Here is a 12,530-nt window from a genome sequence, read left to right as displayed (position 1 = left end):
TGTATTTTTTGTGTTCTTGTGAAAGAACTGTTTGACAAAGTTACTGGAGCTCTTTGAGGATATGATGAGCGCAGTGGACAGAGGGGAACAAATGGGCGTTATTTTGATTTTCAGAAGGTGTTTGATAAGGTGCCACATAAAAGACTTGTTGATAAGAAAAAAATGCATAGAATTGTGGGTGATGTATTAACAAGGATAGAGGATTGGTTAACTAATAGAAAGCAGAGAGTTGGAATACACGAGTGTTACTCTTGTTGGTATTCAGTGGTGAGTGGTGTGCTGCAGGGGTTGGTGCTGGGCCCGCAACTGTTCACGATATACATTAACGATCTGGGAGAGGGGACCGAGTGTAGTGTATGTAATTTTCTGATGATACTAAATTGAGTGGAAAAGCAAATTATACAGAAGATACAGAGAGTCTGCAGAGAGATATAGATAGGTTAAGTGAGAGGGCAAGGGTCTGGCAGATGAGTACAATGTTGGTAAATGTGAGGTCATCCACTTTGGAAGGAAAGATGAAAGAGCAGATTATTATTTAAATGGTAAAAAATTTCAGCATGCTGCTGCGCAGAGGGACTTGGGAGTGCTTGTGCATGAATCACAATGGTTAGTTTGCAGGTGCGGCAGGCTATCAAGAAGGCAAATGGAATGTTGGCCTTCATTGCTAGAGGGATTGAATTTAAGAGCAGGGAGGCTATGCTGCAACTGTACAGGGTATTGGTGAGGCTGTACCTGGAGTACTGTGTGCAGTTCTGGTCTCCTTACTTGAAGAAGGATATACTGGCTTTGGAGGCGGTGCAGAGGAGGTTCACCAGGTTGATTCCAGAGATGAGGGGGTTACACTATGAGAAGAGATTGAGTTGCCTGGGACTATACTTGCTGGAATTCAGAAGAATGAGAGGAAATCTTATAGAAACATATAAAATGATGAAAGGGATAGATAAGGTAGAGGTGGGAAAGTTGTGAGACTAGCACAGGGGACATAGCCCAGAGATTCGGGGGAGTAGATTTAGGACAGAGATGAGGAGGAACTGCTTTTCCCAGAGAGTGGTGAATCTGTGGAACTCTCTGCTCAATGAAGCAGTGGTCGTTACCTTAGTAAATATAATTCAGACAAGGATGGATAGATTTTTGCACAGTAGGGGAATTAAGGGTTAAGGGGGAAAAGCAGGTAGGTGGAACTGAGTACATGGCTAGATCAGCCATGATCTTACTGAATGGTGGAGCAGGTTCGACGGGCCAGATGGCCGACTCTTGCTCCTATTTCTTATCTTCTTATGTTCTTACGAAAGCTCTCAACAAACTCAGCAGGTCAAGCAGCACCTTTGAGATGAGTAACCAAGTTAGTTTCAAGTCAATAACTCTTTTTCAGCACTGGTAGTTCAGTTGATTTGATTTCTCTCTCCACAGACTCCACTTGGGCTTTTAAATATTTTCTAAAAATTACTCCAACAAATTATACTTTTTTAATCAAGTATTGTAATTATCCACTGTCCATTGGCATAAACTAACTGTTCCAGAATCTGGCAAGTATTGAAGATTGCTTTGTTTAGTGGAATGAGAGCCAAGACAAATGATAATTCAAATGAAAATGTAAAAAGTAACATAGATGTTGGAAGCATGAAATAAAAGCAATGACCATTGAAATAAATTCAGCTAGTCAGACAGCATCCATGGCAAGAGGAAGATTTTCTTTTTTGAAATTCCAATTTGACAGGTTCTGTGATGCACAGTAATCTGTCTGTCTTGTTTTCAACTATTACAAACCAGGGTTCCAATTTCAAAGAAAGGTTTTACAAGAAGCTATTGATTTTGATGGCACATTAATAGCAGGCCTAGTCATTAAATGTATGCCATGTTAGAGTCACACAGTGAGCTGTGTTACTGATCAGACACTTCAAACTAAAGATCCCTCTAGAGTTACTGTAATGTGGTTAAATCTTTCTTACAGGAGGTGTGGGTACAGTAAAGCATTTCAGGACCCTGATGAAGAAAAAATGTATTACCAAAATGGACACCGTAAGTACAAGAATAATATTCGATTCGTTATGAAATTATTAGATCATGGAGGATGAGATGTCTTCTATATTGTATTATAGTTTCTCTTCCTTTGACATGAACGGAGACTATAGTCCTATACCTTCCTCCTGATTTTCTTGTAGTCCATTCTCTCTCGCTTGCCCATGTTCACTACACTCACAAGAATAACTTACAGTAGCCAGTTAAGCTAGCATCATGTTTATGAGAGGTAGGCTATGTAAAACAACTAATTTTCACACTGGTAATCACACATAGGCCAAATGAATGACCAACTGTCCAAATCATTTGGCCTGAGTACCAATGGCTAAGATAGAAACAAATAGAGACCAAGACAAGAAGAGAACTGCAAGTTCTTATTCAAATACTATCAGAATGATTTACACCTATGCAGCTTGCAGGTTGGAACTGGACTCAAACTCCCATCCCACAGGGAGCAGACACAACTACAGTGTCTCACATTTCTGGCTTTAAAAATGTGGGCTAAGTATTATATTATAGTTCCTGATAGACTTATCCAAAATGACATTATGGTGCATCCAAATAGTGGGCAATATTTGTAGCTTTTGTTCATTTGATTCCTTTTAAATCTATGTGAAAACTGAAGAAATATTCAGTGTCGGACTGATAAATCATTCAATGTAAACAGAAATATGACATATATTTAGCAATGCAAGTCAGGAAAGTGCCAAATTTAAGTTCTGATACTATGTGCAAAACTGCTTGGTTTTCTTTTAATCAACTTATATGATAATGGCATCCTTGATAAGTTCAGTATTTACTGTCCTTTTCTGACCCTCTTTGAGAAGATGGCAATGAGTGGACTCTTGAACCATTGCATTCCTTGTAACGAAGACCATAAGACCATAAGGCATAGGAGCAGAATTAGGCCATTCAGCCCATCGAGTCTGCTCCGCCATTCCATCATGGCTGATCCCAGACCCTACTCTACCCTATACACCTGCCTTCTCACTATACATTTTGATGCCCTGACCAATCAGGAAATTATCAACTTCTGGTTTAAGAATATGCACAGACTTGGTCTCCACTGCAGTATGTGGCAGAGCATTTCACAGGTGCACTACTATCTGGCTAAAGCAATTGCTCCTTACGTCTGGTTGAAAAGGGCACCCCTCAATTCTGAGGCTATGCATACCCCTACCATTGGAAACATCCTCTCCACATCCACCCATCCTAGTCCTTTCAACATTCGGTATGCTTCAATGAGATCCCCATTATATTCTTCTAAGTTCCAGTGAGTACAGGCCCAAAGCTGCCAAACACTCCTCATACATCAACCCTTCCATTCCTGGAATAACCCTTATAAATATCCTCTGTACTCTCTCCAATGACAACAGTTTTCAGGACCAAAACTGTTGACAATACTCCAAGTGTGGCCTAACTAGTGTCTTATAAAGGCTCAGCATTATCTCTTTAGTTTTATATTCTATTTCCCTTGAAATAAATGACAAGTTTGCAGTTGCTTTCTTTACCACAGACTCAACCTGAAAATTAACCTTCTGGGAGTCCTGCACGAGGACTCCTAAGTCTCTGATATGTGAACCTTCTCCCTATTTAGACTTTAGTCCGCACTATTGTTCCTTTTACCAAAATGCATGATCATACATTCCCCAACTCTATATTTCATACACCGGTTTTTGCCCATTCTTCCAATTTGTCAAACTCAAGCTACAATCACATTTCTTCCTCAGCACGACCTATCCCTCCACTTATCTTCATATCATCCACAAATTTTGCCATAAAGCCATTAATTCCATTATCCAAATCAATGACAAACAACGTGAAAAGTAGCGGTCCCAGTACTGACCCCCTAAAGAACACCACTAGTCACTGGCAGCCAGCCTACTCACTGTCTCACTGTCTCCTGCCTGTCAGACATCCCTCTATCCACGTCAGTATCTTTCCTGTAACGCCACAGGATTTTGTCTTGTTAAGCAGCCTCATGTGTGGCACCTTATCAAATGCCTTCTGAAAATCCAAGTAAATGACATCCACTACCTCTCTTTTATTCACCCTGCTTGTTACTTCCTCGAAGAACTCTAACAGATTTGTGAAGCAAGATTTTCCTTTACAGAAACCATGTTGATCTTGACTTATTTTATCATTAGTCTCCAAGTACCCCAAAACCTCATCCTTAATAATAGACTCCGACACTTTCCCATCCTCTGAGGTTAGGCTAACTGGCCTATCATTTCCTTTCTTTTTGCCTTCCTCCCTTCTTAAAGAGTGGAGCATTATTTTCAATCTTCCAGTCCTCTGGGACTATGCCAGAATCAAGTGATTCTTGAAAGATCTTGACCAATTCATCTGTTATCTCTTCAGCAAGCTCTCACAGGACTCTGGGATGTAATCCATCTGGTCCAGGTGACTTAATCACCTTAAGACCTTTGAGTTTGCCTAGAACTTTTTCCTTTATAATTGCAATGGCACTCACTCCAGCTCCCTGACACTCACGGACCTCAGGCACACAGATAGTGTCTTACACAGTGAAGACAGGTGCAATACCCATTAAGTTCATCTGCCATTTCTTTGTCCCTCATTACTACCTCACCAGCATCATCTTTTCCAGTGGTCCAATATCAATTCAAACCTCCCTTTTTACTCTTTATATAACTGAAAACTTTTACTATCCTGTGTTATATTATTGGCTAGTTTGCCTTCATATTTCATCTTTTCCCTTCTTATAGCTTTTTAGTTGCCTTTTGTTGGGTTTTAAAAGCTTCCCAATCATCCAACTGCCCACTCACTTTTACTACCTTATATGCCCTTTCCTTGGCTTTTATGCAATCCTTAACTTCTCTTGTCAGCCGTGGTTACCTACATTTGCCATTTGAGAATTCATCCTCTGTGGGATATATCTATCCTGCGCCTTGTGAACTACTTCCAGAAACTTCAGCCATCTTCCTCTGCCATCATCCCTGCCAGTATCCTCCCCCAATCCACCTGGGCAAGCTCCTCTCTCAAGCCTCTGTAATTCCCTTCATTCCATTGCAATACTGATACATGGGACTTATGCTTCTCTCTCTCAAATTGCAGTATGAATTCAATCATATTATGCACACTGCCTCCTAATGGTTCCTTTACATTAAGCTCCCTAATAAGATCTGTGTTAATACACAACACCCAATCTAAGATAGTCTTTCCCTGAGTAGGCTCAAGTGCAAGTTGCTCTAAAAAGCCATCTTGTAGGCATTCAACAAATTTCCTGTCTTCCAATCTGGCACCAACCTGATTTTCCCAATCCCCTTGCAAATTGAATGCTCCCATTACAATTGTGTCTTTACCCTTATTACATGCCTTTTCTAGCTCCCTTTGTAATTTCAACCCCACATGTTGGCTACTATTTGTAGTCCTATATATGATTCCCATCATAGTTTTTTTTAGCCTTGCAGTTTCTTAATTCCACCCACAAAGACTCAACATTCTCTGACCCTATTTCACCCCTTTCTAATGATGTAATTCCATGTGAAGGTGCTGGCATAGTACTGTGGCTTAGCTGGGTTAATCCCACTCCAATAATACTCAAGAAAGCTAATGATATACAGGACATGGTCAGGACGTTCGGCACTCCAATGTACTGAGTATTCAGTTTCTTCACCCAGGTTCTGGAACCCCGACAAAGATACCCTGATACTCAGTCCAAACATGACTAATTCATATCTTGCCATAATGTTTGAAACAGTGTCACAGAAACTGTTGTGCTGTTGTTTTAACAGTCAGATTCCCAGACCCAAAGATCTACGTTGACCCTCACACCTATGAAGACCCAGGTCTCGCTGTCCGAGAGTTTGCCCGAGAAATAGAGGCATCACGAATAAAAATTGAGAAAGTTATTGGTTCAGGTGAGAAATTAATTTGTATCTCTTTCCTTTTTAGCAATGGAAATAATTATTGCAGAAGCTTTTGTGATTATTTATTCTTGGGCGTTATTTATACCCTTTACTTAGCTGTTTGGAGGATAACTGTGATGGGGGACCGAGGCGAGGATAGTTAGGGCCCAAATGCTGGAGTATCTACGACTAGAATTGAGACACGATATGAGACGGAAATGAAGTCAGGGTTCTAAATGAGATGTTAGACAAGATTCCAAAATTGAGCTGAATGATTGAGTACCAGACTTCAGTTCAGGTGCTCTTTAAATATTAAATCGTGACACCAAAACATGGCCACCAACTAGCGGGGTGGCCTGAATCTTTAAAGGGGCTGTACCAGCTATCCATATTCCAGAAAGTGTGAGCATCTAAACCTTGGAACCTGGCATGGTTGGGTGCATGTTGTTACGAGAATAAGGTGTTATGTTCCTATCCAATATTCATTTCCATTGATTTCCGTGAAAGCCAATGACGTTGACTTAGCACCAACGTCCAAATCAGGTGCTCTCTCTTGGAATCCATCAGATTTGGACTGTTGCTTTCATCACTTTACTGTTATACAGGTGAATTTGGTGAAGTATGCTATGGTCGCCTGAAATTGCCAGCAAAACGAGAGATCCCTGTTGCTTTAAAAACTCTCAAAGTAGGATATACGGAAAAACAGAGGCGGGACTTCCTGAGTGAGGCCAGTATCATGGGCCAATTTGACCATCCCAACATCATCCGACTGGAAGGAGTTGTCACTCGAAGTGAGTACTGAACTGGCTGTAGTTTCAAAGATAGTTATTACTTATTTCTGCAATAGCTGTACTTTACTGTAATTCCTGTCTTGTTGGAAATCAATTCATTGGCAGAGAGTTTCCTAGAACTGCTCCCATTCTACACGAAAGCTGCAGTGAAGTTATAGAATACCTCTGGAGAAACTCTGAGCAATTTCACTTAATTTGATAAATACTCAGAAATATTGATATTACTTTGATCATTTGTGGGACCTCAGCTGTTCAGGAACTGATGATGGAACGGTGAACAATTATAACATCAATAATCTAGGTGAGAGCAAATATAAAACTCTTAAGTACCAAGCACCATGGCTTGGAAATTGGTTCAGGCTCTGTGATGCGTTCTTGTGTGCTACATAACCTAATTTCCATGAAAAGGAACACTTGAATGAAAGTTGGGGGCTTCATACATGTGGCATGGAGAATACCAGGTGTGCAATAGCAGCCAATTCATATCTGGGCAGTCTTCCTGAGATTTTTCATTTGGTATGAACTGCTCACCTGTGGGAGTCCCAAATGCTGGTGAGGTTGGCTTCTAAGAACTCCCTGCACAGGTCCAATCTCAGAACTAGAAACCCAAACCAACACATCCTCCTTACGTGATATATTTACAGGCTTCTCTTCACTCCCTAGCTTCAGTGATAGGAGCACTAATAGGAGCACACCCTAACAGCCGACATATCATTGCCCTAGCTAAATCTCCACTCTCACATACTGGTCGCAAGATCCAGCTCAAACCAGCAATGACACAGACTGCTGACATTGGCCATGCACACCACAATGGGCAGCACAGTGCAACTGGTAAGGTGCTGCCTGACAGCCCCAGTGACCAGAGTTCAGGCTTGATGTCAGCTGTTTACACATTCTCCCTCCAGTTTCCTCCCTCATCCTGAAGACACGCTGTTCAGTCGCTGTGAATTGCCACTAGTGTGTCGATGATTGTAGGCATGTGATAAGATGGAGGAGTGGTAAAATGGTTTCAGTCTAATCTCAGTATAAATGGGTGTTTGATGGTCAGCACAGATTTACTGGCTGAAGAGCCTGTTTCTTTGTTGTAGCACCAAATTTCTTGGTGTTCACCTGGCGGAGAATCTCATCTGGTCCCTCAACACCAGTTCCATAGCCAAGAAAGCCTAGCAGCGTCTCTACTTTCTGAGAAGGCTGAGAAAAGTCCATCTCCCACCCTCCATCCTCACCACATTCTACAGAGGTTGCATCGAGAGCATCCTGAGCAGCTGCATCACTACCTGATTCGGAAATTGCACCGTCTCGGATCGCAAGACCCTGCAGTGGATAGTGAGGACAGCTGAGAAGATCATCGGGGTCTCTCTTCCCACCATTACAGACATTTACACCACATGTTGCACCCGTAAAGCCAACAGCATTGTGAAGGACCCCACACACCCCTCATACAAACTCGTCTCCCTCCTGCCATCTGGCAAAAGGTACTGAAGCATTCGGGCTCTCACGACCAGACTGTGCAACAGCTTCTTCCCCCAAGCCATCAAACTCCTTAATACCCAGAGTTCAGACTGACATCTACATTATTTATTATTAAAGGCATCCGTTAGTCTTGCGAGACCATGGATCTGTACCTGGAAAGTCTTCACTCTCCAGGGCACAGGCCTGGGCAAGGTTGTATGGAAGACCAGCAGTTGCCCATGCTGCAAGTCTCCCCTCTCCACGACACCAATGTTGTCCAAGGGGAAGGGCATTAGGACCCACACAGCTTGGCACCAGTGTCGTCGCAGAGCAATGTATGATTAAGTGCCTTGCTCAAGGACACAACACGTTCCCTCAGCTGGGGCTCGAACTCACGACCTTCAGGTAGCTAGTCCAATGTCTCAACCACTTGGCCAAATGCCCACACATCATTTCATTTATTATTATATTGTAATTTTTCCTCTACTGTGCCTATTGACTTGTTTATTATTTACTGTACTGCCCTGCACTGTTTTGTGCACTTTATGTAGTCCGGTGCAAGTCTGTAGTCTAGTGTAGTTTTGTGTTGTTTTACATAGTCTACTGTAGCCTTGTGTTGTCTCACTTAGTCTAGTGTAGTTTTGTGTTGTTTTATGTAGCACCATGGTCCTGGAGGAACGTTGTTTCGTTTTTACTGCGTACTGTACCAGCAGCTTATGGTCGAAATGACAATAAAAAGCGACTTGGCTTGAGAACTCAAGGCTGATCAAAGATCCCTTCCTCAGCACCCACTTCAGCCTCAAGCCCTAAATGATGATTACAGCCCATCTCAGCAGCAACCCGCAACAGCTGACCCTCATCACAATCCCTCTACTCACTGATCTAGACCTCCCCTCTCCACCTCTGTCCCACCAGGCCTCTCTAGTTTTGTTTGCACGTTTCTCAGAGGCAGAGAGCTTTTCTGGGGAAGGGTCTGTGTGCCACTGAATGTCATCATGCTACGCCCATGCACAAACTGAGGCCCCACTGCATTGGCACTGCCTAACGCACCTTGGCAAGTACAGGCGCAAATGCTCAGCACACTCTCTCCCATTACAGTTATTGACCCAAGAATGGTGGGGGAGGGGGGCGGAGTATTGATGAGATGAGACCTTTTATACAGTGGACTCATATGATCCATTATGCAGATTCAATGGTAAGTTGAGAAAGGAATGATAGACTGTAAATACTGGGAAAAAGGTGTGAGGAGGGCCAAGCTGCTTGCTTCTTTCAATGACCCAACAGAGACTTCTGAACGTTCTCCTTTGAGGAGTATCCAGGACCTGAACAGGCCCGATTTGACCAATGACTATTGATGATAAGGTTCTCAACACTGGAAAATGTTTGTGTAAGAGAACTTAGTATCGGATCCTTATATCCTCTTGTCCCTCTCCAGGGATAGTGGCCCAGCATGTCTTTACAGGAGCCACCAATGCTCCTGACGTAGCTGGCGGTCAGACCGGTCAATACTTTGAGTCTTTCTAAATGAATTCAGAAACTGTTTCAATCAAACAACAAAGAACTTCTTAAAGTTACTAAAATCCAAAGAGACAGAAACTGAAGTAAAATGCAAAAGAAGTTTTAAACAATTAAAATTATTTAACTAAATGTATTTAATTGAGAAGGTAATCCCCAATGACGTAATGCTGAACAAGGCACCCTTCATCTGTCGCCTCACACATAAAGTTGCAGAGCCATTGCTGCTGGGTCCCATATACAGACTTCCCACCAACACAGCAGGTTGGCCCTCTTTGGGTCTCCATGGGCAGTTCCAGCACAGTCTGGTGATAAGTAATCAGTATGTCACCTTGATGCCACTTACACAAGCCCCCTGGCATTCCCACACAGACTTCAGTCCAATACTTTACCTTGTGGGAAAAAAATTAAAAACTGCAAGTGTAAAAATATAAAATAAATTCGAGGAATACTGAAAGCACTCAGCAGGTAAGGAACATTTGTGGATAAAGGAACAGTGTCAACATTTATGGTTGGAGTATCTTTATCAATTCTGATGAAGAATCGCCTGCTGGGACCATGAGCTGTTTCATTTTGTACAGATGCCGCCTGACTTGCTGAGATTTTCCAGTATGTTTTGTTTCATTAATTTTGTCTCCTTGACCACACTGTATCTGCTGCCGATGCATGTTAGAATTAGGGCAAGGACTCTTAGGGAGGGGGTGCTTAAAACGAGAGGGCATAAGATTTAAGATTGAGATATCTAAAAGGTACATCAGTAGCAGCTTCCTCATGCAAACTGGTGTATATTTGGAATGAATATTTGGAATCCTGATGAAGGGTCTCGGCCTGAAACGTCGACTGTATCTCCTCCTAGAGATGCTGCCTGGCCTGCTGTGTCCACCAGCAACTTTGATGTGTGTTGCTTGAATTTCCAGCATCTGCAGAATTCCTCGTGTTTGTATATTTGGAATGAGCTGCCAGAAACAGTGGTTGGGGTGGGCGTCTGAAGAGTTATCCAGATCAGAGAGGTTTCAGAGGCCATGGGCCAAACATGGGTAGATGGGATGAACTTGCTGGCATGTTGAGATGGGCCGAAGGGCTTATTTCCTAATTCCATGCAGTGTGACTGTACCTGATTGTAGTTTATTTACTTATTGAGATACTGTGTGGAACAGGCCCTTCCGGCCCTGTGAGCCTCACCTCCCCGCAATCCCCCGATTTAATCTTAACCTCATCACAGGACAATTTACAATGTCCAATTAACCTACCAACCGGTATGTCTTTGGACTGTGGGTGGAAACTGGAGCACTGGGAGGAAACCTATGCATTGGTGGGGAGAACATACACACTCCTTACCAGCAGTGGTGGGAATTGAACCCAGGTTACTGGTACTGTAAAGTGTTGTGCTAACCACTGTGACGCCATGCCACCCTATGTAAAAGTGGAAATAACAAACCCAGCATGCTTAAAATGTGCTTGCAGTTAACACCTACAGTCAGAAAACCTAACTACCTATGGTGAACGGTGTATTTTAGTACTTCAGCTACTTACACTTACCATGCAATCTGCTCTATTACCTCCTTTCTAAATACCTTACAGAAACAGCAGATCATCATTCACACTCACGGTTTCTTTTTGTAATTAAACATTGAAAAATATTTGTCCCTGAGCTATTTCAATCTAATTTATCCAGCGTGTGATTCAGTCTGCCTGCAGTCACATTTCAAGGAGTTAAGAATGCTCAAATGAATTTTCCCATTCCCTAAAAATCCTTTGAATTATTAGAGACCTGGAGTTATCCAACAGAGAAACAGGCCCTTTGTTCCATCTTGTATGTGTCAAACAAGTCACCTAACTGATTGAGCCGAGCCCTATTTGCCTGTCTTTGGTCAATATCCCTCTATCCAGGGTTACCTGTATGTCTAAACGTTGCAGTTTTACCTGCCTCTATCACTTACTTTGACAAACACACATCACCCTCTGTGTGAAAATGTTACCCCTCAGTTCCCGTCGAAATCTTTCCTTTTTCAATATGCCCTCTGGAATTGGACGCTCACACCCTGGGGAAAATACTTCAGCTATTCACCTTATCTTTGCATCTCATGATTTTATAGACCTCTATGGGGCCAATTCTCAGACCCTACACTCCAGGGAAAAAGACCCCAGCTCATTTTTTAAAACCAAAACCTTCAGCCCAGCAACAGCCTCATAAATACAAGAGGTTCTGCAGAACTCATCAAGTGTGGCAGAGGGGAATAAACAGTCAATAATTCAGACAACAACCTTCATCAGTTCATGCTGCCTGATTTGCTGAGTTCCTCCAGCATTTTGTAATCAGTCTCAACACAGATTTGCTCTGGAATAAAGCTTTGCTCTAAATCTGTCCTTTCCTCTTAGAACATCAAGGTGGTTCCCAGGTACAATGAGTCCAGACCTGAGACAGGACCCTTTCTCCCAATGTCTGACCCAATCTGACCCAATTGCTGGTTAAGATTTAGGACGTGACGTAGTCTATAGTCCTTCATCCTTCATGTTGAAAACAGTCATACACTTAATTGCAAATAAATTGGCATCATTTAATTCCATAAAATAACATTTGTATTGATTCCACACAAAATTAGTCATTAATGAAATGCATTTGACATGCTTTCATAAGCTGTGATTGCATCACTCATTCATTTAATGGGTAACATTTCCTTAACTTAAGTCCCGAAATGGTGCTGGCGAGACTTGGCGACATTTAGTGGGCAACAAACAAAATGACTAATTGTTCGATTAAATATACTTTTTCTGGACTACGGTTACTGTGAATCGCACCCTGTAATTTCGCTCTGGGAGCTGTGCTTTTCACTGTCTGTACTGCACAACCTGGCATTTTTGCGGTATTCTGAAGGATTCAGTG

At 42.3% G+C, this 12,530-nt stretch overlaps 1 protein-coding gene across 1 annotated transcript in view; it reads left to right on the top strand.

Annotated features, from left to right (window-relative positions):
* epha8 (eph receptor A8) overlaps positions 1 to 12,530 on the top strand; it is a 527,259-nt gene that overhangs the window by 404,723 nt on the left and 110,006 nt on the right. The window contains exons 9-11 of the mRNA XM_072245448.1: positions 1,952 to 2,019; positions 5,775 to 5,900; positions 6,494 to 6,679. Of these exons, the coding sequence (XP_072101549.1) occupies positions 1,952 to 2,019; positions 5,775 to 5,900; positions 6,494 to 6,679 (380 nt within the window). The remainder of the gene's footprint in view (positions 1 to 1,951; positions 2,020 to 5,774; positions 5,901 to 6,493; positions 6,680 to 12,530) is intronic.

The sequence above is a fragment of the Mobula birostris genome, chromosome 27, assembly GCF_030028105.1.
Source record: "Mobula birostris isolate sMobBir1 chromosome 27, sMobBir1.hap1, whole genome shotgun sequence".
NCBI lineage: Eukaryota > Metazoa > Chordata > Chondrichthyes > Myliobatiformes > Myliobatidae > Mobula > Mobula birostris.
Note: the sequence above shows the minus strand (reverse complement) of the source record. Positions and strands in the feature narration are given on the sequence as shown.